General features: G+C 62.9%; 1 protein-coding gene across 2 annotated transcripts; it reads right to left on the bottom strand.

Moving 5' to 3' along the window:
- Positions 1-11,983: 11,983 nt before the first annotated feature.
- TBKBP1 (TBK1 binding protein 1) lies at positions 11,984-27,199 on the bottom strand. 2 transcript variants are annotated; one of them, XM_066205318.1, is made up of 11 exons: positions 27,111-27,199; positions 25,647-25,946; positions 24,244-24,468; positions 24,040-24,162; positions 23,833-23,937; positions 23,006-23,147; positions 22,760-22,920; positions 21,996-22,045; positions 16,104-16,222; positions 14,306-15,060; positions 11,984-13,104 (listed from the first exon to the last, which is right to left on the bottom strand). In XM_066205318.1, exons 3-11 carry the CDS (start codon positions 24,463-24,465, stop codon positions 12,976-12,978), a joined length of 1,806 nt encoding a protein of 601 aa, XP_066061415.1. In that variant the 5' UTR covers positions 24,466-24,468; positions 25,647-25,946; positions 27,111-27,199; the 3' UTR covers positions 11,984-12,975. The 2 variants fall into 2 exon arrangements, with proteins under 2 accessions (XP_066061415.1, XP_066061416.1); XM_066205319.1 differs by lacking the exons at positions 25,647-25,946; positions 27,111-27,199 and having other exon boundaries at positions 24,244-24,694.
- Positions 27,200-27,960: the final 761 nt, after the last annotated feature.

Here is a 27,960-nt window from a genome sequence, read left to right as displayed (position 1 = left end):
GGGATGGGACAGGGCTGGGGACATGGACAGGGACAAGGGACGGGAATGGGGATGGGGATAGGGATGGGGACAAGGGATGAGAATGGGGATGGGGACAAGGGACGGGAATGGGGGTGTGGAAAGGGACAAGGGACAGGAATGGGGATGGGGGCAAAGGACATGAATGGGGTTGGGGACAGGTGACAGGTTTGGAGATGGGGACACAGATGAGGAGACGAGGGCAGAGATGGGGACACAGACAATGATGAGGACAGGAAAGAGGACGTGGCCCTGGATGGGGACAGGCCAGTCACAGGGACAGGGACGAGGATGGGGAACGGGGACATCCGCGCCTGTGGGGCGGGAGGGAATGGGGAGTTCAGGATGCACAGGGGGGCGGCCCTGGGGGGTGGAGGGAGGGCAGGACGGGACCCCCGGCTCCCCCCCTGCTGACCCCCAGCGCCCCCTCCCCACACTTCTCCGGCTCCCTGAGGTTGGCATCCCCCCCGTCCAGCTGTCCCCACCCTTCGGGGACACCCCCAGGCCACCAGGGCGCTGCCACCCCCTCCCCAACCCACCCATCAGAGACCATCCCCCCTTCCAAGCCGAGTTCCCCAGCGAGAAAAAGAAGGAAAACAAGGAAAAATCCAGATTTTTATTTTTATAGGAGGAAAAATAAAGACCGGAGGGGGGTTAAGGATGGGGGGGTGGGGGCAGCGACTCATTAACGAGGCACAAGCGCTGCTGACGTCACCACGCGCTAATTAATTCCCATTAATTCACAGGGACAAACCCCCCCCCCCCCCCCCCGCTGCGGGATCAGCCGGCGTGGCCACCCCGAGGGTGTCCCCACCGTGGCCACAGCTGGGGACCCGCCGCCCCGTGTCCCCCTCCCGATGGCGCCAAAGGGGTCCGGAGGGGCGGGACAAGGAGCGGGTGGCCCTGTCCCCAGGATGTCACGCCCTTGAGTCTGTCCCCCCCCCCCTCCTGCCACCGTAAAGTGACACCAGGGGACACTGGAAGGCGCGCGGCGGGACTCCTGGGGAGATGGTTGTCACCAAGTGTCCCCGCGCAGGGCCAGGAGGGATGGCGGGGACAGCAGGGACAGCAGGGACAGGAGCCGTGTCCTGACCGTCACCTTGAACAGCCACCAAGTGTCCCATTGGCCGGTGACAGGGATGCTCTGGGACATCCTGGACACCTTTGGGACACCCCGGACACCTCTGGGACATCCAGGACACCTCTGGGACATCCCGGACATCTCAGGGACATCCAGGACACCTCAGGGACATCCTGGAGGCCTCTGGGACATCCTGGACACCTTTGGGACATCCCAGACACCTCTGGGACATCCTGGAGACCTCTGGGACATCCTGGACACCTCTGGGACATCCTGGAGGCCTTTGGGACATCCCGGACACCTCGGGGACACAGCATCCCTTGGGATGGGACAGTCCAAGCAGCCTGAGCTCGGCTCTCCACGAAGATTTGGGGATTTGGGGTCGGCCCCCCTCCCCACAGCCGGACCCCCCCCCGCAGGGCCCTTCCTGGGGTCAAACCCCCGGCCCCGTGCCTCAGTTTCCCCTCTGCCTTCCTGAGGGGACAGGAATTCCTGTCACCTCTGGGGAATGTCACCATCCCGCGTGTCCCCGCCCGTGGCCATCATCCCGCTGACCCTGGCACCAAAACCCCCAGGCCGGGGGTGCAAAGTCCCTAAAATGTCCCCAAAGTGTCCCCAAAGCGTCCCCGTTGTCCCCACACCTCCCTCCAGCCCAGCTCCTGCCTCCCATGGAAGGACGCGGCAGGAATTCGGCTTTTGGGCACCGCGGGGGAAACTCGGGGGTAATTTTCTTACTCAGCGCCATCGTTCCTGTTCTCATTATTAAAATGAGCAAGAGGCCACCGGGCACCCGCGAGGGGAGGAGGAGGGAGGGGGGGGGGGGGGACACACTAAATTTGGTCTCAGGGAAAACCAAAAATAATGTTCCCCCACCCCGGAGGAATTTGCATCTCGCCGCCGCTCGAAAGGCAGAGCGGCGTGCGGAGGAATAAATTGCAAACCGAGGGGCCCCCCCCAAAACCCGGCCCGGCCACCTGCCACCCACCCGGGGGACCCCCGCGCCCGGGGGCCGCATCCGCCGCCCACCTGCAGCCGGAGCGGCCTGGGAGGGACGGAGCAGCATCCCCTTCTCCCGCCCGGAGCGGGGATGGGATTCTTCCCAAAAAAAATCCCACCTTGGCAAAATCCCCCTGAGCAAAGAGGGGATGAGATTATTCCCAAAAAATTCCCACCTTGCCAACCCCCCCTGAGCAAAGCGGGGAAGGGATTCTTCCCAAAAAAATCCCACCTTGGCAAAACCCCCCTGAGCAAAGGGGGATGAGATTATTCCCAAAAAATCCCACCTTGCCAAGCCCCCCTGAGCAGAGCGGGGCTGGAATTCTTCCCAAAAATCCAACCTTGCCAAGCCCGCCCTGAGCAAAGAGGGGCTGGGATTATACCCAAAAAATTCCCACTTTGCCAACCCCCCCTGAGCAAAGCGGGGAAGGAATTCCTCATTCCCAAAATTCCCACCTCGGCAAACCCCCCTGAGCAAAGCAGGACTGAGATTATTCCCAAAAAATCCCACCTTGTCAAACCTTCCCTCGGGTCACCCCAAGACCTTTGTGCCTCCCCAAAAACCCAGCCGGGTCCCCTGGGCCACCAAGAGCGTCCTGAGGGTCCCAGCGGGCTGGGGAAATCGAGGCACGGGGGGGTTTTGGGGAGGGGGGCTCATCTTCACCCCCCGGGGAGGGTCCCGGCTCCTCTTCCTCCCTCAAACCACCCCACCTTGACTTTTTTTTTTTGGGGGGGGGGGGGGTCCGGAGGGAAGGAGGGGAGCACGGGGGGAGGGGGTTCCCCAAACTCAAATCCCAAATTCCTGAGCGGCGCTGGGAGGATGCTCAGCCCCGCCCGACCTCGCGGTGACACCCAAGGGTGACAGGAGTGGGTGCCCCCTCCCCAGCGCCACCAGGGCCAGGCCGGGGGTGACAATTTGGTGGCGGGAGGAGGTCAGCGGCCCGGGGAGGGAGAGCAGACGGCTCCTTAATCTCGGGGAAGGAAGCGGCTCCGGTTACGGAGCTGCCCTCGGTGTAAAAGGAGAGGCGACAGGAAGAAAAGTCATTAACATCGTTCCAACCGCTGCCATCCAAAACCCTCCCCGGTGCTCAGCCCCGCTGTCCCCCGTGTCCCCTGTCCCCTCTGCCCCGCTGTCACTGCTCTGGTAGCACCGAGGGTCCCACCAGGAGATTTTCTCCCCCAAAATCCCCCGTCCCTGGCGTGGTCACCGCTCCTTCCTGCGGGGACCTATGGTGTCCCCTCTCCCCCCGGACACCCATCCTCGGTCGGGCTCCGCTCCTTCCTCCTCCTCTTCCTCACCCCCGCCCGTGGCAGCCGGCGTGGGAGGTGCGCGGGCAGCTTCCCACAGTGTCGCCGGCTCGGTGACACCGCGTCCGGGTGTCACCATGTCCCGGGGCGGGGGGGGGGGGGGGGATCAAGGCCCGCGTGGGTGTGCAAAGGTGTGTGAGGGGGGCTCAGGGGGCTCGCGTGTGCAAGATGGGGGGGGGGTCCCGGAGTGTGCGAGGGGCTCGGGTGGGTGTCCGGCTGTGCCGTGAGTGTGCAAGGGCCGCGGCCGCGGGTGTGCAAAGGACGCAGCTGTGCCCGTGTGAGCGCATCAGTGCGGCTCGGGGGGGGGGTCCCCGGCTCGGGGGGGGGGGTCCCCGGCTCTGGGGGGGTCCCCGGCTCGGGGGGCGGTCTCCGGCTCTGGGGGGGGGGGGGGGGGTCCCCGGCTTGGGAGGGGGTCCCCGGCTCTGGGGGGGTCCCCAGCTCTGGGGGCGGTCTCCGGCTCCCCCCCCCCCGCCTCCCCCAGCACCCGCCGGGCCGGGGGGAGTCCGTTTCACCCCCCGCCGCCGTCCGCGGCCCCTCTCGCCCCGCTGCTGTAGGAGGCGATTTTCTTCAGCCTCGGCGAAGAGCCGCGGCTCCCTGGGGAGAGCCGGGGGGCTGCAGCCCCTGTCCGGCCGGTTTAGCGTGACGGGGGCGCGGGGGGCTCCGGGCTGGCGCCCCCGGCCCTTCCTCTTCGTCAGCGGGAGGCGAAGGCCGGGGAGTGATGTGCGCTGCCCGGGCGGGGGGCGGGGGGGGGGGGACGACGCGCGGGCGAGACACGGGCTACAGCTTCTGACAACGCGCGCGCCCCGCGGGCACGCGCCTGTGCGGGATCGCCCGCCCCGCTGCCAGCGCACCCCCCCATCCCCACCAAAGTGTCCCCCCCCGCCCGGCCCCGGCTCGGGGATCCGGCCAGGGGAGGGGTCCCGAGGCCGCGGGGACGCGGGTGACGCGGGGACACGGCGGGGCAGGACCCCTCTGGGGTGGGGGGTGGGGACGGTCCTGGACGGTGGAAGGGGTGGGGATGTGGGTGCTGCCCCACAGGTGTCGGTGCTGACCCATTGGGATCAATCCTGACCCACGGGGATCAATCCTGACCCACTGGGGCCAACCCTGCCCCACTTGTACCGGTGCTGCCCCACTGGGATCAGTTCTGCCCCACTGGAATCAATCCTGACCCACAGGTACCGGTGCTGCCCCACTGGGATCAATCCTGACCCACGGGGATCAATCCTGACCCACTGGGATCAATCCTGACCCACAGGTACCGGTGCTGCCCCACTGGGATCAGTTCTGCCCCACTGGAATCAATCCTGACCCACAGGTACCGGTGCTGCCCCATTGGGATCAATCCTGACCCACTGGGATCAATCCTGACCCACAGGTACCGGTGCTGCCCCACTGGGATCAGTTCTGCCCCACTGGGATCAATCCTGACCCACTGGGATCAATCCTGACCCACTGGGATCAGCTCTGCCCCACTGGGATCAATCCTGACCCACTGGGATCAATCCTGACCCACAGGTACCGGTGCTGCCTCACTGGGATCAGTTCTGCCCTGCTGGGATCAATCCTGACCCACTGGAACCAATCCTGCCCTAATGGGACCAACCCTGCCCCACTGGGATCAATTCTGTCCTGTGCAGTCCCATCCCACTCTGTGGGGTCTCATCCTGATTTTTTTGGGGCGGATACCCCCCACAGGATCCCATCCTGCCCTATGGGATCCCACCTTCTCCTGTGCAGTCCCATCCCAATCTGTGGGGTGCCACCCCTCTCTGCTCATCCCCAGTCGGATCCATTCCTGTCCCACCAATCCCAGTCCTATCCCAGCAATCCCATTCCTATCCCACCGATCCCAATCCTATCCCACCCATCCCAATCCTATCCCACCCATCCCAATCCTATCCCACCGATCCCAATCCTATCCCATCGATCCCAATCCTATCCCACCCATCCCAATCCTATCCCACCGATCCCGATCCTATCCCGTGCCCTCCGGGGGGCTCCGGTGCTGCCCCGGGGGGCTGCGGGGGGAGGCAGGACAGCGGCGGGAGCGGACACTCGGAGCGTGCCAAGCGGCAGAGCCGGCAGTTAAAAATACCCCCGGGGGCCGACGGAAGTGGAGGTGTCGCCACCGGCTGCCCCGGGGGCCGGGCCGGGCCGGGGGGGACCGGACTCGGGTGTCCCAGCGACCCTCGATCCCAACGCCGCCACCCCACAGAGGTGGGCGGCAGCGGCAGCATCCCTCCCCCCAAAAAAAAAACCCCCAAAAAACCCCACAGAGGAACATCCTGGTCCCTCCTCACCTCAAGGGGGGGGGTCACCCCCAGCCCGGCGTGCGCCCCCCGCCACCGCCTCGGTGAGGCCGAGGGGACCTCGGGGAAACGCGAAGTGACAAATGACGCCCCGCGCGCGTTAATTGATGTGACGCGGGGCTGACACCGCGGTCGCACCCGGGGCCGGCGAGCGGGGAGGAGGGAGGAAAGGAGGAGAGAAAGAATAAGAATAATAAAAAGAATAATAATAAAAAAATTAAGAATCAAAAATAAATTCCAACCAAATGTTAAAAAATAGGTCACGGGGGAAGGAGCCGGAGCCGGTTTCATTTCAGCCGAGGGTCCAGGACGGTGGTGGGGGGCACGGAAAAGAGGGAGGGGGGCGATGGAGGTGATGGGACACGCCACCCACAGCACGAGCCTCTGCCACGGCCGTGGGACCCCCAGCCCCAAATCCCACCCGGCTCCTGCCACCAAGACAGGGCCGGATTGTCCCCAAAACGCGGCTGTGGCGGCCCCGCAGGGCTTTGGGACCCTCCCTCTCCCAGTTTTCCCGAGGGGATGGGGACAGGATCCATCCGGGAGCAGCGCCGGGCTGTGACACCCCGTGAGGAGGGTGGCCCGGTGGCGGGGTGGCCCCGCGGTGGCCGCAGCCGCTGTCCCCGGCGGGTCACCGGCAGTTCAGGCCCCCCCCGGGCTCCCGGCGGGTGCTGCGGCGTTTCGGGCCGGCGGCCAGAGCGGGGCCAGCCGCGGGTCACGTCCCTCGTGTCCCCGTGGCCGCGGTGACCCGCAGCGAGAGCTGTGTGCGTGTCCCCTCCCTGCGGACGCGTCACCGCCGCTGCTGTCCCCGAGAGCCACGCAGCGACCGGGGGGGACACACTGACCGTCCCTCCCTGGTGACAACGGCGGGCAGGAGGCGGGGGGGGGGGGGGGGGGGCAGGACACGGAGCGATTTGGGGAGGGGGCGGCTGCTCCTTTCCACCCCCCCCCCCCCTTCCTCCCCTTTTTGGATGCTCGATCCGGGTGACCCCGAGTTTAACCCCACTTACGGCGCCGGCAGACGCTGTCCCGGACGCAGATGGCTTGTGACAGCCGAGATGTCCCCCCCCGGGCGGGCTCTGGCGAGGCGAGGGGAGGCGGGGGGGGGGGGGTCCGCGACACTCTTCCCCCCCCCCCCCAGTGTCACGGCGCGTTGGCTCCGTCACCTCCCCGCAGCGAGGCGGCGGGTCCGGGGCGGCCCGCGGGTCCCCGAGGGGCCCGGTGGCACTTGTCTCTCCGCGACAGCCGCGGTGGCGCTGGGCACATGGCAGCCGGGGCTGTGTTTGTGTGTGTGTCCCCCCCCCCCGCCGGGTCCTTTCAGCGCTGTCATTTGAGGCCGCGGCCCCCCGCCACGGCTCAGAGGGGGACAGGGACACTGCGGATGGCGTCGCGGGGATTGGGGACACCAGGAGGGGACACGGTGTGTCCCCCCCGCCGGGTCCTTTCAGCGTTGTCATTTGGCACCTGGGACCGTGGGGTGATGCTGGCACCTGGGACGCAGCTGGACCAGGGGTGACCAGGGGACCCTGGGGTGACACCGGCACCAGGGTGATGGTGGCACCAGATACCCGGTGCGGACACAGCCACCCTGGGGTGACAGTGGCAGCAGGACCCCCAGTTAAATGAAGACACCCAGGGTGACCTGGGGTCCCAAGGGTGATGCTGGAACCAGGACCAGTCAGATGAAGGTGCCCAGGTGTGACAAGGGGACCCTGGGGTGATGTGACACTGGCACCAGGGTGACACTGGCACTGGCTGTCCAGCCCGGACACAGCCACCCTGGGGTGACGCTGGCCCCAGGCACCCACCTGGATGAGGGACCTGTGCTCACCTCAGTGTGCTGTGAGCCCCCTTGGGTGATCTGGCCATTTTGGGGACACCCTAGGGTGGTCTGGGCACTTTGGGGACATCTTTGGGTGGTCTGGGCACTTTGTGAGGCCCCTTGGGCGGTCTGGGCATTTTGTGGGCACCTTTGGGTGGTCTGGGCACTTTGTGCCCCCCTTTGGGTGGTCTGGGCACTTTGGGGGCCCCCTTGGGTGGTCCGGGCACTTTGGGACCACCCGGGCACTTTGTGGGCACCTTTGGGTGATCTGGGCACTTTATGGGCACCCTTGGGTGGTCTGGGCACTTTGGGGCCACTTGGACACTTTGTGGGCACCCTTGGGTGATCTGGGCACTTTGGGGACACCCTTGGGTGGTCTGGGTACTTTGTGAGCACCTTTGGGTGTTCTGGGCACTTTGGGACCACCAGGACACTTCGTGGGCACCCTTGGGTGGTCCGGGCACTTTGAGACCACCCGGGCACCCCCGGGCAGGGGCAGAGCTTTGAGGCTGAAGCTCCGCACAAAACCCCCGCGGGTTCCGCTCCCATCCCCGGAGCCAAAGGCGTTGTCCCCAAGGCGGGGGGGGGTGGCACATCCGCGGTGCCACCTGGGGTCCCTCCGCCCCCCCTTTCAGGGCAGCCCCTCCATTTCTTATAAACGCCTCTGGGCACGGCTCGGCCGTGACTCGGCAGCTCCTGGGACTTGCGGTTAACCCGCGGGGCTCCGGCTTTGACTCACACCGGATCCCCGGCCCTGAGGGGCCTTCTCGGGGCGCCCACGGCTGGAAAGAAACGCTCAGCCCCGCGCAGGAGAGCCGGGCTCTTCCTCGCAGAGCCGTTTCCTATAAACGCCGAGGGAAGGGACGAGGGGAGGAGGCCACCGCTGTGTCACCCTGAGCCGAGCTGGGGGGTCCCCGGAGCCTCTTTCCTCCTTTTCATTATTTTCCTTCTTTTCCTTTTCCTCCTTTTCCCTTTCCTCTTCACCTCTCTGTTTTCTTTTTCCTTTTTTTTTCTCTTTTTTCTCCTCTCTCACTTTTTCCTCCTTTCCCTCTACACTACCCACCCCCCCCTGAGCAGAGCTGGGGGGTCCCTGGAGCCTCTTCTTTCCTCCCCTTTCTTTTCATTATTTTCCTTCTTTTCATTTTCATCATTTTCCTTCTTTTCCTTTCCCTCCATTCCCCTTTCCTCTTCACCTCTCTGTTTTTTCTTTTTCTTCCCTCTTTTTCCTCCTTCCCCTCCTTTTCCTTTCCCTCCTTCTCATTTTCCTCTTCACCTCTCTGTTTTCTTTTTCCTTTTTTTTTTTTTTCCCCTTTCTCTTTTTCCTCCTTTCCCCCTACACTACCCAAACCCCCCCGAGAAGAGCTGGGGGGGTCCCTGGAGCCCCCCTGGATCCCGGGGGGATAATTCCCTGATTTTTTTGGGATGTGTTTGTGCTTGGAGGTGATTCCTCCGGAAGGACAAATGAGGTTCCAGCGCGACCTCAGAGGGTCCCCTGTGTGTGACAGGGGGACAGGGACAGCGGGACAGTGCCACCCCTGCGTGGAGCCGGCTCTGAGCTCCCAGCACAGCACCAGGAGCGTCCTGGGTCCCCGTGTCCCTCCCCTCCGCAGGGGACAGCGGGACCCGAGCGGAGAGAACCGTTCTCGTTTTTCCCCTAAATGATAAAAAACGCTGAGAAAAGGGGAAAAAAAAAATCCCCAACCAAAACAAACCAAAAAAACCCCCTCCCTCAATTCAAGTGAAAGCTGGAAAAAGAAACTTTGAAGGTGCCCAAAATAAGAGGGGGTTTTGCTGGGAAAAAAAAAAAAATAAAATGAAGTTGTCACCTAGGAAAGGGCCAGGTGTGGCCCACTGGGGACATGGGGGACATTGGGGACATGGGGACACGGGGGACGGGAGGGACACGGGGGACACTGGGGACACTGGGGACACGGGGGACGGGAGGAACACGGGGGACACGGGGGACACTGGGGATACTGGGGACACTGGGGACATGGGGGACACGGGGGACACTGGGGACACGGGGGACGGGAGGAACACGGGGGACACTGGGGACACTGGGGACACGGGGGACGGGAGGAACACGGGGGACACTGGGGACACTGGGGACACTGGGGACATGGGGGACACGGGGGACAGGAGAGGCACGGGGGACATTGGGGTCATGGGGGACGTTGGGGACACAGAGGACATTGAGGACACGGTGGACACGAGGGACATTGGGGACACGGGGGACAGGAGGGACACAGGGGACACGGGGAACGTTGGGGACATGGGGGACAGGAGAGACACGGGGGACATTGAGGACACGGGAGACATTGGGGACACGGGGGACAGGAGGGACATAGGGAACATTTGGGTCATGAGGGACATTGGGGACACAGGGGACACGGAGAACATTGGGGACATTGGGGACACAAAGCCAGGTGTGTCCCAGCAGGGCTGGGTGGCACAGCCGGGCTGGGTGGCCCGAGGGTGGCCCAGGGGACAGTGCCCTGTGACATCCCGGGCGTTCGGTGGGGACAATTCCCCCCGCGATGCTCCGACCGCCCTCGGGACAGACGGGAGGTGACAAACCCCAGCCCCTGTCACCCCCCAGCCCACCCCTGTCACGGCCGGGGCAGGCCTGGCTTGTCCCTTGTCACCGCAGCCAGGCCACCAGGGGGACCTGGTGGCTGCAGCCGCCCCGAGAGCCACCAAACGCCACCTTGTCCCCTGTCCCTCACCGTGGGGACAGCGTGGCCACATCCCTCGGGGCAGCGCAGCTTTGGGGACAGCCTGGGGGTGACATCAGGGTGGTCGGGCACCCCAGGGTGGGGAGGACACGCCGTGGGACACTCGTGTCACCCCTGTCACCAAAGGCACAGCCCAGCTCCGGAGGGAGGTGACAGGACTTGGGGACACAAATGGTGTCCCCGGACAGCCCCCACGTCCCTCCGCGGCGGGCGGGGGACTCGCGGCGGGGTGAGAAAGGGAAACTGAGGCACGGGAGAGGCTCTCACTCACAGCGGGGCGGCCTCAAAGTCTCCTCACGGGTCCGGGTGGTCCCCAAGGGTGACAGAGGGGGTGACAAAACCCCACGAGCAACCCGGGACCCCCCCCAGGAGCTGGGACACCCCCCAGACTCACACGAGCATGGTGGGGACATTGCTGCCCCAGGTGACACCTCCTGGAGGGACGGTGGTTTTTGGGGGGGCCGGGGGGGGGGGGGGGTCCCCGCGGTCCCGGGGTGGGGGGACCGGGCAGGTGCTGAGTCAGCAGCCGCCGCCCCCGGGGGGAAGCGGGGCCGGGATGAGTAACGGCAGCCGCCGGTTGGCATTTATCACGTGATTTCAAAAAAATTAAGAAAAAAAGAATTAAGATATAACAAAACCGGGGGGGGGGGGAAAGAAAAAAAGGGGGGGGCGGAGGGAGAAAGTTGGGGCCGGGCACCCCCTGACCGCAGCCAGGCCCCGCTGCGCCCCCACCCCGGTCCCAATTTGGGGACAGGAGGAGGAGCCCTGTCACAGCAGATGCCAGCACAGCCCGGTGTGTCGCATCTGGGGACACTTTCCTGCGGCACCACGTCCCCATGGAGGGGTCACCCCCTCCCTCCGGCCCCCCCGGTGCCCACCGAGGGGGTGCGGGCGGTGGGCAGGGGGCGGGCGGCTCTTCCTGCCCCCGTGCCCCGCCAGACGCGGAGATGGGGCGGAGATACGGCTGAGGCACCGCTCCTTATCTCCTTCACACCATCGCCCCGAGACACTGGGAACCGCCTTCGCACCCTGCCCGGGGCCGGGCTGAGCTCCGACAGCCGGGATGGGAACCCCCCGAGCCCCCCCGGAGCCCCCCGGAGCTCCCCAGAGTCCGCCGGTCCCCCCGAGCCTCCCGGAGCATCCCGAGCCCCCCGGAGAATCTCGGAATCCCGGAGCCCCCCGGAACCCCCTGGAGCTCCCCCGATCCCCCCGAACGCCCCCGGAGCTCCCTGCCCAATAAAACCCCCGCAGGAGGGGGCCTGTAGGACCTACAATAACACGGAGAAAAGGGGACGGTGCTGCTGGAGGGAGGGAGGGAGGGAAGGACAGAAATTCCCCCCCCCACGTTTCCTCCAGGAAAAGCGGAAGGATCCCACCCCGCCGTCCATGGTTCCCCCCCCAAAACCACGGCTCAGTGTCCCCCTGCCACCCTGTCCCTTACTGTCACCACGAGCCGGCTGAGTTCTGATCGTCCCGTTTGGTGTCACCCACAAACCCCAAACGGGCCGGGAGAGGGGACGTGGCTGCAGGACACCCCCAACCCTGTCACCCCCCCCCGGCCGCACAAACCGACCCAAACTCCTTCCCCACCCCAACCCCATCCCTGGGAGGGGGGTGTTTCCAGCTGGACCCCCCCCCCTCTCCATCCCCAACGACCCCCAAGAGTGGCGATGCCTTCACCCCTTTCCCAGGGACACTTTAGGCGCTGGAAAGGTTTTATTTGGAGTCGGGGGCGTCGCGCCGAGGGCGGGTCCCTCCTCCCGGGGGTCCCGGTGTGGGGCGGGGGGGGGGGGTCCGCGCCCGGCCGAGCCCCCGGCGTGGCGTGGGGAGGGGGGGGGGGTGTGCGCTGTGACACTGGGGACGGGGGGACATGCAGCGCGGAGCGGCTCGGGGTGAGGGGGGGACAGCGCTGTGGACCCCCCCCCCCTCTCTCCCGGCGGCTTTGAGGTAGATCGAACGTGGGGGGGACGGGGGGCTCAGGGTCAGCAGCCCCCCCGGTTAAAGCAGGGGTTGTGTGTGTGGGGGGGGTCAGGGGAACCCCCAAGGAGCCCAGTGCAATTTTTGGGGGGGCTGGAGGGGGGAAGGGTCCGTGCTGCTCCTCGGGGTTGGTTTCTCAGCAGCATCGTTGTGGGGAGACGGGGGGGGTCGGCATTTTGGGGGGGGCAAAGTGGGGGTTTAATGTAAAAGAATGGGGGGAAGGTGCTTCGAACCGGCGGGACAAGGCAAAGGGGACCGAGAACAAGCAGCTCCCCACCCCGACCCCCCAACTCTGACCCCACGGGGCCGGGGGGAAAGGGGCCTACCCCTTCCCCTCACCTGCTTCCTGCGGGGGGCGGGGGGGCCGGATCCGGGACCCGACCCCCTGGGATCCTCCCTGAGATCAAGCAGCGACACTCGAGGGTGGCAGGGGACACGGAAGGGACACCCAGGTGTCCCCTCGGGCCACCACCTGGCGCGGCGTGATGCTGTCACCCCGACTGCAGCATCCAAACCCGGCACGGGGAAGGGGTGAACCCACTCAGAGGAGGCTCCGGGGGGCTCCGGGGGGCTCCGGGTGGGGGGGGGGGTGTGAAGAGGGGCTCAGTCTTTCCGTAGCTACTGAAGACTTGGAGGTATTTCGGGAGCCCGGGCGCTCCCGGTGTGTTTCCATGCAGCATCCAAAGGTCGGGAACGGGGGCAGAGTGGGACAGAGAGAGGCTGGGCTCAGATCTTGCTGTTCTCCAGGTGGGAGTCGATGTGTTTGACCAGGGCATCGTCCGGGTAGCCGATGGGGAAAGCCAGCTGGCACAGCGGGCAGCTCCTCACCTCCGAGTCCACCGTCTCCAGCAGCAGCTGTGGGAGGGGCACAGAGCGGTGCTGAGACCCCCCCTCGCCCGCGGTGGCCGTGTGACCTCTGTCACCTCTGTCACCTCCCAGAACCCGCCCAGCGCCACCAGGCAGCCAGGGGAAACGGAGGCACGAAATTTTAGTTTTGATGTTTTTGGGGCTGCAGCTCGGAGCTCACAGTGGCGCCCAGCTCTGCGCACAGCAGGGACGCAAAACAATTCCTTCTCCTGCTGCCCGCCAAGGACAACTTTCAGGCCCAACAGCACAAACGAGGGTGGGCTGGAGGGAGGAAAACGGAGGATGGGACCTCACAGCCTGAAGATGTAATTAGGCGATTAAAGCCCAATATGCAAATGCACCAAAATTTATGAAAATGTAAGATTTTTGTGACCGCTCAGCCATTTTTGTGACCAGTTTGGGTTTAGCTTGGGTGTAGCCCTGGCCAGGCCTTGTCCTGCCTAAGGTGTAACCTAGAGGCCTTTCAATTGATATAATATAATATAATATAATATAATATAATATAATATAATATAATATAATATAATATAATATAATATAATATAATATAATATAATATAATATAATATAATATAATATAATATAATATAATATAATATAATATAATATAATATAATATAATATATACTGTAGTGCTTATTATTATATTATATCATATCATATACTATAAAATATTATATTATTAATATATAATTTATATATTATTTATTATAATATTATTTCACATCACATTATATTATATAATATGATACTTATAATGTCTATTCTCTATTATCAATATATAATTCATAATATATAATATGTAATGTATGTTCTATATTCTGTATTCTATCTGTAATATATACTATACTATACTATATTATATAATATATATTGTATGTTATGTTATGTTATGTTATGTTATGTTATGTTATGTTATGTTATGTTATGTTATGTTATGTTATGTTATGTTATGTTATGTTACGATACATTATATTATATTATATTATATTATGTTATGTTATGTTATGTTATATTATATTATATTATTTATTCTCTAGCACCGCCCACTCTCTATTTCACTCACCCTTCCCAAGCCACCACTTCCACCTCCCTGCGCGGATCCCCTCCACGCCCCAGACCCCAACCCCCTCCCCAAAACCCCTCGGGAAGGCAAACAATCCCCTCCGAGGAGGGGAACGACCCTTACGTTGATGGAAGGCCAGGACTGGGCGTGCTCCGCCCGGGCGTAGGCGGCCGCCGTCCGGTGCACGGCGTCGGCGTCGGGGACGGGGAAACCGGCGCAGAACGAGGCGCAGCGGATGGCGCCGGCCTCGGGGCTGGGCGGGCTGGGCAGCGCCCACTCCTCCTCGTCCGACGATTGCTTCTCGAAGCGCACGTGCTCCTCGAAAGGCTCGTGGGCGCTGAGCGGCGCCCCGGCGCCGCCCAGATAAACCTCCCCGTAGGGCCGGTGCTTCGGCAAGGTGGAAGCTTCTGGCTGCAGCCAGAGCGAGCGGCTCTGCTGGTGGTACAGAGCCACGTTGGTCACCTCCGAGTAGCTGCGGCGACCCTGGAAGCCGGCCTTGATGTGGCGGCTGGACGGTTTGGCGTAGGCCAGCTCCATCCTCTCGCCGGGCAGGCGGTGCGGCGACGCCGAGGCCGGAGACGGGCAGGGAGGAGGAGGAGGAGGAGGAGGAGCAGGCGAGCGGCGCTGCTGGGCCGGAGACTGGCTGGGAGGCGGCACAGGCGAGCGGCGTTGTTGGGCCGGCGACTGGCACGGGCCGGGGGCCGGCGAGCGGCGTTGTTGGGCCGGGGATTGGGTGGAGGGTCCCGGCGAGCGGCGTTGGAGCGCCGGGGATTGGCACTGGGGACGTCCCGGTGGGACGGGAGAGGGGCACTGAGGGGCGGGAGAGCGGCGCTGCTGGGCCGGAGAGTGGCACTGGGACAGCGGGGAGTGGCGCTGGCCTGGCGAGGGGGACAAAAAAGGGGACAAGGGGAAACGGTCGCGGGGTTGGCTCGGAGGGTTGGGAAGTGTGGAATGGAGGGTGGGAAATAATGGGGGGAACGCGGAAAGCGGAAAAGGTGGAGAATGAGAAGAACGTGGAAGACGAGGGAAAGAAGGAAAATGTAGAGGGCGTGGAGAAGGCGGAGGATGTGGACGATGAGGAAAACGTGGAAAATAAGGAAAATGTTGAGAATGTGCACGTCTGGAAAACGTGGAGGGTGAGGAGAATGTGGAGAACGTGGAGAATGTGGAAACGTGGAAAACGTGGAGGGTGAGGAGAATGTGGAGAATGTGGAAAATGTGGAGAATGTAAAAAATAATGTGGAGGATGTGGGGAATGTGGAGAATGTGGAAAGTCTGGAAAATGCGAAAAACAGGCCTCGGCATCCTGGAGGGAGGGGGGTGAGGAGGCTTTGGGGACCCCCAGAGGTGGGGGGAGGTTCCGGGGGGAGGGGTGCAGTCATGGATGGATGGTCCCAGGGATGGATATTCCCAGAGATGGATATTTTGGGATGGAGGTTTTGGGATGGACACTCCCAGGCATGGATGTTCTTGGAATGGGACATTCCCAGGTGTGGATGATCCCACGTATGGATGCTCCCAGGGATGGATATTTTGGGATGGACACTCCCAGGGATGGATGCTCCCAGCTAGGGATGCTCTTGGTGTGGGACCCTCCCAGGACTGGACACCCTTGGGGACCGATACCCGCAGGAATTCATCCCCATCTCCTTTTCCCAGTCCCCCATCCCCTTTCCCTGGTCCCCCATCCCCTTTTCCTGGTGTTTTTCCCCCCTTTTACCAGTTCTATCCCCTTTTCCCAGTCCCCCGTCCCCTTTTCCCAGACCCCCTTCCCCTTTTCCCGGTCCCCCCTCCCCTTTTCCCGGTGTTTTTCCCCCCCTTTTCCCGGTCCCCCCTCCCCTTTTCCCGGTGTTTTTCCCCCCTTTTCCCGGTCCCCCCTCCCCTTTTCCCGGTGTTTTTTCCCCCCTTTCCCTGCCCTCACCGCCGTTGAGGCTTTTTTCCTGCAGCAGCGCCCGCAGGATCTGGCTCTGCAGGGAGCTGAGGTTCCTCAGCCTGCACAGCTCCTCCGTCAGCTCCGTGTAAGCCAGCGCCAGGTTCACCCTGTGGGGGCAAAGGAAACCCGGGATCGACGGGGAAATCCCTCGGCGGGGATTAAATCCCATGAAATCCCTCAGCGGGGGTTAAATCCTTCAGCAGGGGATTAAATCCTTCAGCGAGGATTAAATCCTTCAGCAGGGCTCGACCTGCCCACCCCCCTGCAAGTTATTATTATTATTTCAGGTTTTTGTTTTGTATTAAATCCTTCAGCAGGGCTTGGCCTCCCCCCTTGGAATTTATTATTATTATTATTATTATTATTATTATTATTATTATTATTATTATTATTTCGTGTTTTTGGTTTTGTTTCTCTTTGGTTTTTTGAATTAATTTTGAATTAACACAACTGAAAAAAAAAAAAAGAAAAAAAAAAGGGTTTAGTGCTACTGCCTGGATGGTGTTTCCAGCATTCCTCCGGGAAATTCCTCCAGGAAATTCCTAAGGAAATAACGACCCAGGGTATTTAAAAAAAAGCCTCCTCAGGGTGTCTGAAGTTCCCTCTCTCGAACCTGGCTGACAGCATCAGATCCAGAGGACAATTCCCTAAGGGGACACGGTGGCTCTGCGGGTGACACAGCCCCGCAGGAATATATAATGGCCCAGGGGATAAAAAGAATAATTACCCGGGGTATAAAAAACAATAATGATCCAGGGGATTAAAAAATAATTACCCAGGGTATAAAAACAATAATGATCCAGGGGATTAAAAAATAATTACCCAGGGTATAAAATAAATTATGACCCAGGGTATTTTAAAAAAAGCCACTTCAGGGTGTTTTTAGCTCACTCTCCCCACCCCAGCCAGATCCAGCGGACAATTCCCCAAGGGGACACGGTGGCTCTCAGCCCCGTTGCCCCCCCAGAAGCAACAAGAAACCAACCCAAATTCGGGTTTTTTCCCCTCAAAACAGCAAAAGTTGTGTCCGCGGATCAGCCAGGACGAGGCGGGTGCCGCTCCCCCGCCCGCCCGCTCCGGGCGCTTTTGGAAACGCTGCCAAAATCATCAGTTCTGCCCCCAAATCGGTGTCGCTTTTCCGAGGCGGGATTCTCGAAGGGAGAAAATAAAATAATAATAATAATAATAATAATAAAAAAAAGATCCCTCGGGGCCGGAGCTCGGCGCGGCCCCGCTGAGCTGTTGTGACACCGCGGGGACCCGCAGCCGCTCCGCTCGTCACCGCGGCTGACAGCGCCGGGCACGGCCCGGAGCCCCGGGGCGCCCAGAGGTGGGAAACGAGGAGGAGGAGGAGGAGAAAGTGAGGAAAAAAAGGAGGAGGGAAAAGGATGGAGAGAGGGGAAAAAAGAAAGAAAAGAAAGAAAGAAAGAAAGAAAGAAAGAAAGAAAGAAAGAAAGAAAGAAAGAAAGAAAGAAAGAAAGAAAGAAAGAAAGAAAGAAAGAAAAAGAAAGAAAGAAAGAGAAAGTTGAAAAGGAAAATCACGAAAAGGAGGGAAAGAGGGAAAAGGAGGGGAAGAAAGAGAAGGAGGAAGAGGAGGGAAAGGAAAATCACGAAAAGGAGGGAAAGAGATGTAAGAGGAAAGGAGGGAAAGGATGGAGAGAGGGGAGAAAAATAGAAGAAAATTGGTGAAGAAGAAGGAAGGAAAAGAAGCAAAAGGAAAAGAAAGAGACGAAGGAAAAAGAGGAAAAGGAAAAGAAGGACAAGAAGGAAAATAGGGGGGAAAAGGAAAAGAATAAAAGGAAGAAAAGGAGGGAGAGGAAAAGGAGGAAAAGGAGAAGGAAAAGAAGGAAAAGAATGAAAGAGAAGGAGGAAAAGAAGGAAAAGGAAGAGAAGAAAATAGGAGGAGGAGAAGGAGGAAAAGGAAGAGGAGGGAAAAGGAGGAAAGGAAGGAAAAAAAACGAGGAAAAGATGGAAAAGGAGGGAAAACCCCCCAAAACCTAAAACCCCCCCCCAAACCCGAGGGACACACACACACAGGATGTCACCTCTGTGTCCCCCAGACCCCTTCTTGCAGAGCTGGAGGAGCCAGGGGTGGGTGAGCACACACCCACCATCGGCACCCATGGGTGCAAGAGTCATTAAAACCCACAAAATCCCCCCAAAAAACGCAGGGCGGGGTGGTCTTGGCTTTTTTGTTTATTTGTTTTGTTTTTGTTTTTTCCTTTTTTTTTTTTTTGTTTTTTTTTTTTTGTTGTTTTTTGGGGTTTTTTTTGTTGTTGTTTTTGGGTTTTTTGGGGGGTTTTTTTGGTTTTTTTGCTGTGTTTTGGGGTTTTTTTGGGTTGGGTTTTTTTTTTTTTCCCCCAGGAGGGAGAGCAGGAGGGAATCACCACCAGCTCAGAAAACAAACAAGCAAAAAAAAGTCAAACCACCCCCCCCCCCCCAAAAAAAAAAAATAAAAATAATGAGAGGAAGATCGGGACGTGGGAGGACCCCCGCCCCACACAGACCAGAAAATCACCCGGAGATGGAAAACGCCGATAAGGCGCTTTTCACACCCAAAAAAAAAAAAAAAAAAAAGAAAAAAAGAAAAAAAAAAAAAAAGAGACGGAGAGAAGCAGGTGACAAAAAAAGAAAAAAAAATTTAAAAAAGCAAAAAGGAGCTGAATCGGCAAGAAAAGAGCGCGGAGGGAAAAGCTGTGCCCGGGGAAAGGGGGAAGGTGCCCCCGGGGAGGGCCCTGCCTCGGGTTTCGCCGTCTCAGCGTGGTGGATTTGGGCTTAAAAATAAAGATTTTGGGGGGGGTGAGAATAAAGAATCTGGGGGTGAGCTCGGGAGAGGGAGTTCTGTGGAAATAAAGGGAATTTTTGTGGAAATAAAGGAGATTTGATGGCAATAAAGGGATTTTTTTTTTTTTTTTTTTTGGAAATAAAGGAGATTTTGTGGAAATAAAGTGAAGTTTTTTGGAAATAAAGAAAATTTGATGGAAATAAAGGGATATTTTTTGGAACTAAAGGGAATTTTTTTTGGGAAATGAAGGGAAATTTTTTGGAAATCAAGGGATTTAATTTTTTTTTTTTTTTTTTGAAATTAAGGGGATTTGATGGAAATAAAGGGAATTAAGGAAGGGAAAGGAGCAGTGGGAGCCCCCCAGGGAAGGATCCAGCCCCGCCTGGATCTCCGAGCTCTGATCTGCACCGGGACGACAGGAAACGGTGACAACATCCAACACCTCTGGGAACGGAGGGGACGGATCCGGCCCCCCAGAGCAACAGCCCGGCACCTCCCCAGCCCCGAGTGTCACCTCTGATCTGTCCACAGCTGTCACTGCCCGGGCTGGGGACAGCCAGGGAACGAGCTGAGTTAGAGCGGGGACATCGCCCCGCCTTGGGGACACCAACAGTGGTGCCACTCTTGGGGGTTCAATAGGTCTGGGGACATCGCCCCTGCCTTGGTGACATTGCTCCTGCCTCGGGGACATTGCCCCCGCCTTGGGGACACCAACAGTGGTGCCACTGTTGGGGGTTCAATAGGTCTGGGGACATCGCCCCGCCTCGGTGACACCGCGAGGATTTAGAGGTTTGAGGGGTTTGGGGACACTGCCACCACCTCGGTGCCACCTTTGGGAGTTTAAGGGGTTTGGGGACATCGCCCCTGGCTCGGTGACACCGCGAGGATTTGGGGTTTTGAGGGGTCTGGGGACATCTCCCTTCCTCGGTGACATTGCCCCTGCCTCGGTGACACTGTGAGGATTTGGAGGTTTGAGGGGTTTGGGGACACTGCCATCACCTCGGTGCCACCATTGAGGGTTTAAGGGGTTTGGGGACATCGCTCCGCCTCGGTGACACCACGAGGATTTGGGGGTTTGAGGGGTCTGGGGACATCGCTCCGCCTCGGTGACACCACGAGGATTTGGGGGTTTGAGGGGTCTGGGGACATCGCTCCGCCTCGGTGACACCACGAGGATTTGGGGGTTTGAGGGGTCTGGGGACACTGCCACCACCTGGGTGCCACCGTCAGCCCTTGGGGGTTCAGGGGGTCTGGCCACGGCCCCGTGTCCCCTCAGCTCTGCCCGGATTTGGGGTGTTCTGACACAAAGCCCCAAATGCGCGGGCTCTAACGCCCACCCCAGCGCCCCACAGCGCCCGGGGGAGCCCCTGGAACTCGCGGCTGCCGCAAAGGGGACACCGGGAAGTGACAGTGAGGGACAGAGGAGGGACCTGCCCCCAGCACTGGCACCCCAAACTGGGTGGAGGAAACGCTCCCGGTGGGGTTGGGAACAGAGAGCGGGATGGAACAGCGGCTCCAGGGGCCGGGAAACGCTCCCGGGACCGCCGGGGATGGAATTGCGGCTGGGATGGATCCGTGCCCGGGGCAGGGGGTGGTTGGGTTTGGTTTGGTTTGGCACGGATCGGTGCCACCGGAGTGGCGCGGGTTGGGGCCGCACGGTGACGCTCGGGGACCCCCGGTGCCACTCGGTGCCACTCGGTGTCGCTCGGTGTCGCTCGGTGTCGCTCGGTGTCGCTACCTCGGCAGCCGCGAGCCGTCAGTGCCCTCTGCAGGCGGCGCCGAGCCGGCACCGGGCACCGGGACAAGGCACGGACACCGGGAACCGGGCACCGGGACAGGGCACGGACACCGGGAACCGGGAACCGGGCACCGGGACAAGGCACGGACACCGGGAACCGGGCACCGGGACAAGGCACGGACACCGGGAACCGGGAACCGGGACAAGGCACGGACACCGGGAACCGGGCACCGGGCACCGGGACAAGGCACGGACACCGGGCACCGGGCACCGGGACAAGGCACAGACACCGGGAACCGGGCACCGGGCACCGGGACAAGGCACGGACACCGGGAACCGGGAACCGGGACAAGGCACGGACACCGGGAACCGGGCACCGGGCACCGGGACAAGGCACGGACACCGGGCACCGGGCACCGGGACAAGGCACAGACACCGGGAACCGGGCACCGGGCACCGGGACAAGGCACGGACACCGGGAACCGGGAACCGGGACAAGGCACGGACACCGGGAACCGGGAACCGGGCACCGGGACAAGGCATGGACACCGGGAACCGGGAACCGGAACAAGGCACGGACACCGGGAACCGGGAACCAGGGCAATGAATGGCACTGGGCACCGGGCACCAGGACAGTGCACGGATGCCGGGAACCTGGTACCGGGCACCGGACGCTGGGCACCGGGGCAAGGCACGGACACCGGGAACCGGGCACCGGGACAAGGCACGGACACCGGGAACCGGGCACCGGGACAAGGCACGGACACCGGGAACCGGGCACCGGGCACCGGGACAAGGCACGGACACCGGGAACCAGGAACCGGGACAAGGCACGGACACCGGGAACCGGGCACCGGGACAAGGCACGGACACCGGGAACCGGGAACCGGGCACCGGGACAAGGCACGGACACCGGGAACCGGGCACCGGGACAAGGCACGGACACCGGGAACCGGGCACCAGGGCAAGGCACGGATGCCAGGAACCGGGCACAGGGCACTGGGACAACGAACGGCGCTGGGCACTGGGCAACGCGTACCGGCCACTGGGACAAGGCACGGACCCCGGGAACTGGACACCGGACACCAGGACAACACTCGGCACCGGAACAACATTTGGCACCGGGCGCCCCGTGCCCACAGCCCCGCTCAGCTCCAAACCCCCGGGGCACAGCGGCGGATTCTGGGGGGCGGGATCCCCCCATTGCAGGACTTCAATTAGGGGAACTCCCCGGGACCCCATCCAAAGGTGTGGGGTGACCCATCGTGCCCCACAGCCGGTCCCTGTGTCCCCATACGGCCGGTCCCTGTGTCCCCTCCCCTCCCAGCCCCCGGCCCAGTCCCCTCCCAGCACTTACTGGTCGTCGCCCACCTTCTTCACCCAGGCCATGTCCCGCTCTGACTGCTCCTGGGGACAGCAGAGCCACGGTCAGCACCGGGACCCCCCAGCCCGGGCATGGGCGGGGGTCCTGTGGGGTCGGGCCGTGCCCCATAGCTGATCCCAGAAACCCCTCAGCCCCCAAACCCCACAACAGGGAATGAGGGGTCCTGTGGGGTCAGACCCTGCCCCATTCCTGTTCCCAGACCCTCCCCCAACCCGGGTATGGGGAGGGGTCCTGTGGGGTCAGGCTGTGCCCCATAGCTGCTCCCAGACCCCCCTCAACACCCAGATCCCCCCACTCAGGACTCGGGGTGGTCCCCACAGCCATTCCTGCCCCATTCCTGCTCCCAGACCCCCCTCAGCACCCCAACCCCACCACAGGGAATGAGGGGTCCTGCCTGGCCAGACCCTGCCCCATAGCTGCTCCCAGACCCCCCCTCATCACCCAAACCCCCTCACCCCCAGGATAGGGGGGACCTGTGGGGTCAGACCCTGCCCCATAGCTGCTCCCAGACCCCCCCTCATCACCCAAACCCCCTCACCCCCAGGATAGGGGGGACCTGTGGGGTCAGACCCTGCCCCATAGCTGCTCCCAGACCCCCCCTCATCACCCAAACCCCCTCACCCAGCCCCGGGGGCGCTCCCCACGCCCACCCCCACCCCATTACCTGCTCCCAGACCCCCTTCATCACCCAACCCCCCCCCCCCCCAGCCCCGGGGGCGCTCCCCCCGCCCCATCACCTGCTCCCTCGTGTCCTGCAGGTGTTTCAGCTCGGCCTGCAGCCTCTCGCACTCGGCCTTGAGCTGCTCCTCGCGGTGCTGGGCGCGCTGGTTCTCCTGCCGCGCCGCCTCCAGCTCAGCCTCCAGCCCGCGGCTCTGCCAGCCCCCGGCGCGCTCCAGCACTGCGGGCACGGCTCGGCTCAGCCCCCGCGGGGTCCCGGCGGGTCCGGGGGGGGGTCCCCGAGGGGTGGGGAAGGGGCGGCTCACCGTGGCTCAGGCTCGGGTTGGGGTGCAGGGCGATGAAAGGCACGTCCTGGCTGCCCAGCCCGGGGAAGGCGCCGCCGTCGCGTTGTCGCAGCTGCTGCTCCAAGCTCCGGATGCGGCTCAGGTGAGTCTCCACCAGGGCTCGCTGCCAGGGCAGGGGACGGGGCTGAGCTCCGGCCGCGCTGTGTCACCTCCCCGGGGTTCATTCTGTACCCCCCTCCCGGCCCGGTACACACGGATTTTGGGGGTGGTTTCTTGGGGTGGGATCGGTGTGGTGACAGGGAATGGCAGGAGAAGGTCCCTGGGTGGGAAAGGGGAGCTGGGGCTGCCCCACTGACACCGGAACCAGGATCACCCCTCGGCAGGGCAGGAGGGGGAAGGGGGATAAATCTGAGCACCCCGAAATCTGAGCATCCCGAAATCTGAACAACCCGAAATCTGAGCACCCCGAAATCTGAGCACCCCGAAATCTGAACAACCCGAAATCTGAGCATCCCGAAATCTGAGCATCCCTAAATCTGAGCATCCCGAAATCTGAGCACCCCGAAATCTGAGCACCCCGAAATCTGATCACCCCGAAATCTGAGCACCCCGAAATCTGAGCACCCCGAAATCTGATCACCCCGAAATCTGAGCATCCCTAAAACCCTGAACGTGGCCAAAACCCCCCAGCCCTGTGTCCCCAAGGATGGGGACCCCTCAGGCCTGGCTGCTGTCATGGAGACGGGAAGGGGACCCTGCTGTGGTGTCTGTCACCCACCACCTCGGGGAGGGGACCCCGCTGTCCCCTGCTGTCCCCTGCTGTCCCCTCCGTGGTGCCTGTCACCCACCATCTCTCCCAGCTCCGTCTCCAGGTCGGCCTTCTCCACGCACAGCTTCTCGTAGGCCTGGATCATCTCCTCCAGCTGCTCCTCCCGCTCTTTGCTCTTCTGGAGCTGTCAAGGTGAGGGGGGGAAGGTGGACGGGGGGATTCAGGGGTGGGCGAGCGGCTCGGGGACCCCCCCAAACCCCCTCCCCGAGCCCCCCCCCGAGCTCACCTCGTGCTGGAACTGGTTGAGCTGCTGCTGCAGCGACGCCTTCTCGCTCTTGAGCAGCGAGTTCTCCTTGGCCTCGTAGAGGGAGAAGATGTGCTCCTCCCCGAACTCGCCGATCAGGGGGTACTGCGGCCGCGGGGCAGGCGGTCAGCGGGGTCCCCCCGGCCCCGCACATCGGCCCCCCCCCGAGCTCCCCCGACCCCTCACCTTGACCTCGTACATCTTGAGGCGGCGCTTGAGGGTGGAGTTCTCCCTCTCCAGCCCCGTCAGGCGGTTCTTGATGTCGTCGTAGGCGGTGATGAGGGCGAAGTGCGAGGCCGAGCACATCTCCCCCGACAGGTCCGTGTTGGGGCTGTCCAGCCAGTCCTCGTCCGGCCCCAGCGCCTCCTGCGTCAGGATGCTGATGTCGTCCTCGAACATGGAGTCCATGTCCTGCCTGCGGGGACACCCAGGGTGTGGGGACACTGCGGGAGCCCGGGTGGGTCTGCGGGAGCTCAGCTTGTCCCGGTGACAATCCCGGGAGGTTCCACCAGCAGCGGCTCCAACCCCACGCTGTCCCCCTGCGGTGACAAAGGGACCGTGCCGCCACCTCCGTCCCCTCCACGTAGGCCCTGACACCCCCCCGCAGCCTCCATCAGAGGGTGGGAGCACCCCCAGCAGAGCCCCCCGAGGCGGTGGCGGTGGCGGGGGGGGGGGGGGGACACGGTGACTTTCCTGCCGTCCCCTCCCGGGAACCGGCACCAGAAATAGCGGCCGGTGCCGCCGCCTCCCGCCCCGCGCCGCACGCGAGCGGCTTCCCGGCCTCCCACGCCTCCCTCCGCCGTGCCCTAAATACCGGAGCGCTGCCGCTCCGCGCTGCCGGCGTTGTCCCCGACCCCTCCCGGGGGGACCCCACCCCCGCCCCGGCCCCCTCTGCCCCTCCGCGCGTGGGTCCGAGACTCCCCAAAACCCGCCTCCTCCGGTGGTTCCCGGGGTGTTTTCCCGGTGGGAAAAGCGTCTCGGAGCAGCGCAGCCCGCTCCGGAGCTGTCCCCTGTCCCACCCCGCCGGGCTGGCACGGCCTGGGCGGCTCGGCAGACATCTGGGAGCCACCGCCGCACGAATAATTCATGGCACGGAGCTGGCAGAGGGAGGAGAGGAGAGCTGCGGGGGGACGCGGAGGGGACAGAGCTGTCCCCTGGAGCCGCTGGGGACGGCCCGGGCCGGGGGGGGTCCCGCGGGCAGCTGGGGGCTGGGACACGGGAGATAAATAAATCACGGGGGATAAATAAATCACGAGGGATAAATAAATCACGGAGGATAAATCACAGACAAAACCCCCCCCCCCCGGCACTGCGATCCCTCCAGGGGTCTGAAATCCGCCCAGAGGGGACAAACCTCTGCTCGGGCAGGGAGGGCGCTGCCATCACCCCCCGGGGAAACTGAGGCACCCGCAAAGCCAAGATGAGACCCCCCCCCAAAATTTAAGATCCCCGGAGCTCTGTGGGGGGTGGTTCCCAGGCCAGCGGAGGCACCGATGGTGACAGGACTTTGTCCCCACCACGGCGTGTCCCCAGAGGTGGCTGAGATGTCCCTCCGTGCCTCAGTTTCCCCGCCCCGCCGGGAGGGACACCTGCCTTGCAGCGGGCCCCGGGCGCGGGGCGAGGCGGCGCGGGCTGGGCAGGGCTGCGGCACGGGCGTGTCACGGGCGTGTCACAGGCGTGTCACAGGCGTGTCACAGGCGTGGTGGCACAGGCGTGGTGGCACAGGAGTGGTGGCACAGGAGTGGTGGCACAGGCGTGGTGGCACAGGCGCGTCTCAGGTGTGGCAGCTCCGGACATCGGTCACGGGAGGCGGAGCTGCTCTCGTCGGGGTCCGGGCAGGGTCCCCGCGGCCCCGCCGCTCCCGGCTCCTCCTCCAGGCCTGAAAATCCCTGGGGGGGAAAAAAGAGGGGAAAAAAAGGCAAAAACGAGGCTGAGATTGTCCCGGGACTGGGGCACAGCCCGAGGGCTCGGCTGGAATGGGAATGGGGACGGGAATGGGGAATGGGGATGATGGGAATGGGTATGGGGATGGGGATGGGAATGGGAATGGGGTCGGGAATGGGGATGGGGATGGGGTCGGGAATGGGGATGGGAATGGGAATAGGGAAGATGGGGATAGGAATGGGGATGGGGATGGGATGTGCCAGGCTGTGGGTGCTGCCAGGCCACTGGCACCCTGCTGCGTTGGGGACAAGGTTTCCTCCCCCACAAAAACCCTTCTGGCGGTCGGCGGCATGCCCTCGGTAGGACCCGGCCTAGGGCAGCCCCTCCTGCCCCGACCCTCGGTGGCCGCGGCCGGGACAAGCCCCCTCCTCTTTGCTGGGACCCCCCGGGCGCTGTCCCGGTTCTGAGGGGCTGGGGGGGCCGCGGGGAGGGGCTGGGGGCAGCCCCACGGCCCCGAGCGAGGGCAGCGGGCGTGGAACCGGCGGGGAACCGGGGGAGAACTAGCGGGGAACCGGGGACGGGTCGAGCGCGCCCCCGGCCCCGAGAGCCGGGCCCGGTGCGCGGGTGAGAGCGAGCGGGGGTCGCTATAGGGTGAGCCCGGGGGGGGGGTCCGGCCTGCGGCGGCCCCGGAACCTCCGGGAAAGCGTCCCCGAACGCCCCCGGCCCGGCCCGGTACCGCCCGGGCCCCCCCGAGCCCAGCCCGGGGCCGCACCGAGCCGGGGGTCGGCGGGCGGGGGACGGGGACGGAAACGCAGGAGGGGTCCGGGGCGGAGCCGGGACGGGAGGAGGATGAGGATGGAGCAGGGGAGGAGGATGAGGATGGAGCAGGAGATTGGGATGGAGCAGGGGATGAGGATGAGGATGGAGCAGGAGCTGGGGATGGAAGCGGGATGGAACCACGGGTGGAGACGGGCACGGAACCGGGGATGGGGATGAAGATGCGAATCCAGTCGGGGATGGGGATGAGGATGAGGATGGGGCTGACGAAGGCGGCGGGGGAGAGACGAGGCTGCGGCCGGGAGAGGACAGGCCCGGTGAGGCGGGGGGCAGCCCGCCGTGCCCCCCCCGGCCCCTCCCGCTGTCCCCCCGGGCGCAGGCCCCGCACTCACCGGCGCTGCTGCTGCTGCTGCGCTGCGGCGGCGCCCGCCGGGATGCGGCTCCGTCCCCGCCCCGCCGGGTCCCGTTCCCTTTCCCTTTTCCCGGTCCTCCCCGCCGCAGCTCCGGCCCCGCCGCCGTTTTCTTCCGCTCCGGAGACACCGACAAACCACGTGGGCACCGGGCGGCCGCCAGCCCCTCCCCCGCCACGCGCCGGGGCCGCCCCCGGGGCTGTGACCCCCCCACTCCGGGGCACGGGGATGCTCCGGGGGGGTCACACACACACACACACACAAGGGCTGGACCCCAAATCCCGACACCCCACCCATGGTCCGTCCCGGGAAGGGGCTCCACACAGCCCCGGCCCCCTCCTGTGGCCGTAGGACCCCCCCCCCCCCAGGGTGGTCGCGGGGCCGGGGGGCTTCTCCCTCCATCCCCGGGCATGGCGGAGCCGCAGCCCCGCGCGGTGGGGGCTGGGCTGGGCTCCCCCCCCAACCCCAACACTGCCCCCGCCCCCCAAACCCCCCCTCCCCACCTCCCTCGGCGAACGTTTTATTCCCTGAATTGTTCTGGGAGCCGCTTCCATTATGGAATTACAGCTTTTCCCTGGGCTGCGCTGGGTTATTTATAGCTGCTCTCGTTTTCGCCGCGGCTGCCGGGGGGCTCCGGGGGACAGACCCCCGGGGAGGGGGACAGGGCCAGCCCCGTGCCCGAGGGCAGACCCACGGCAGGGACAGACCCACGGCACGGACAGACCCACGGAACGGGCAGACCCACGGCATGGACAGACCCACGGCAGGGACAGACCCACGGCATGGACAGACCCACGGAGCGGACAGACCCACGGAACGGGCAGACCCACGG

This window comes from Chamaea fasciata, unplaced genomic scaffold (genome assembly GCF_029207755.1).
Source record: "Chamaea fasciata isolate MVZ Bird 193981 ecotype frontalis unplaced genomic scaffold, bChaFas1.0.hap1 SCAF_27, whole genome shotgun sequence".
Lineage (NCBI taxonomy): Eukaryota > Metazoa > Chordata > Aves > Passeriformes > Sylviidae > Chamaea > Chamaea fasciata.
The sequence above is the reverse complement of the archived record's forward strand: the minus strand, read 5'-3'. Positions and strand labels throughout refer to the sequence as shown.

What these genes read in the sequence shown, in the direction of transcription:
- TBKBP1 (XM_066205318.1), bottom strand. Translation starts at nt 24,465, where the DNA reads ATGGACTCCATGTTCGAGGACGACATCAGCATCCTGACGCAGGAGGCG. An exon ending in TCAAGATGTACGAGGTCAAG is followed by an intron (nt 24,163 to 24,243) that starts GTGAGGGGTCGG and finishes CCGCGGCCGCAG; the next exon opens with TACCCCCTGATCGGCGAGTT. An exon ending in GGAAAAAAGCCTCAACGGCG is followed by an intron (nt 15,061 to 16,103) that starts GTGAGGGCAGGG and finishes CCCCCTCGCCAG; the next exon opens with GCCAGCGCCACTCCCCGCTG.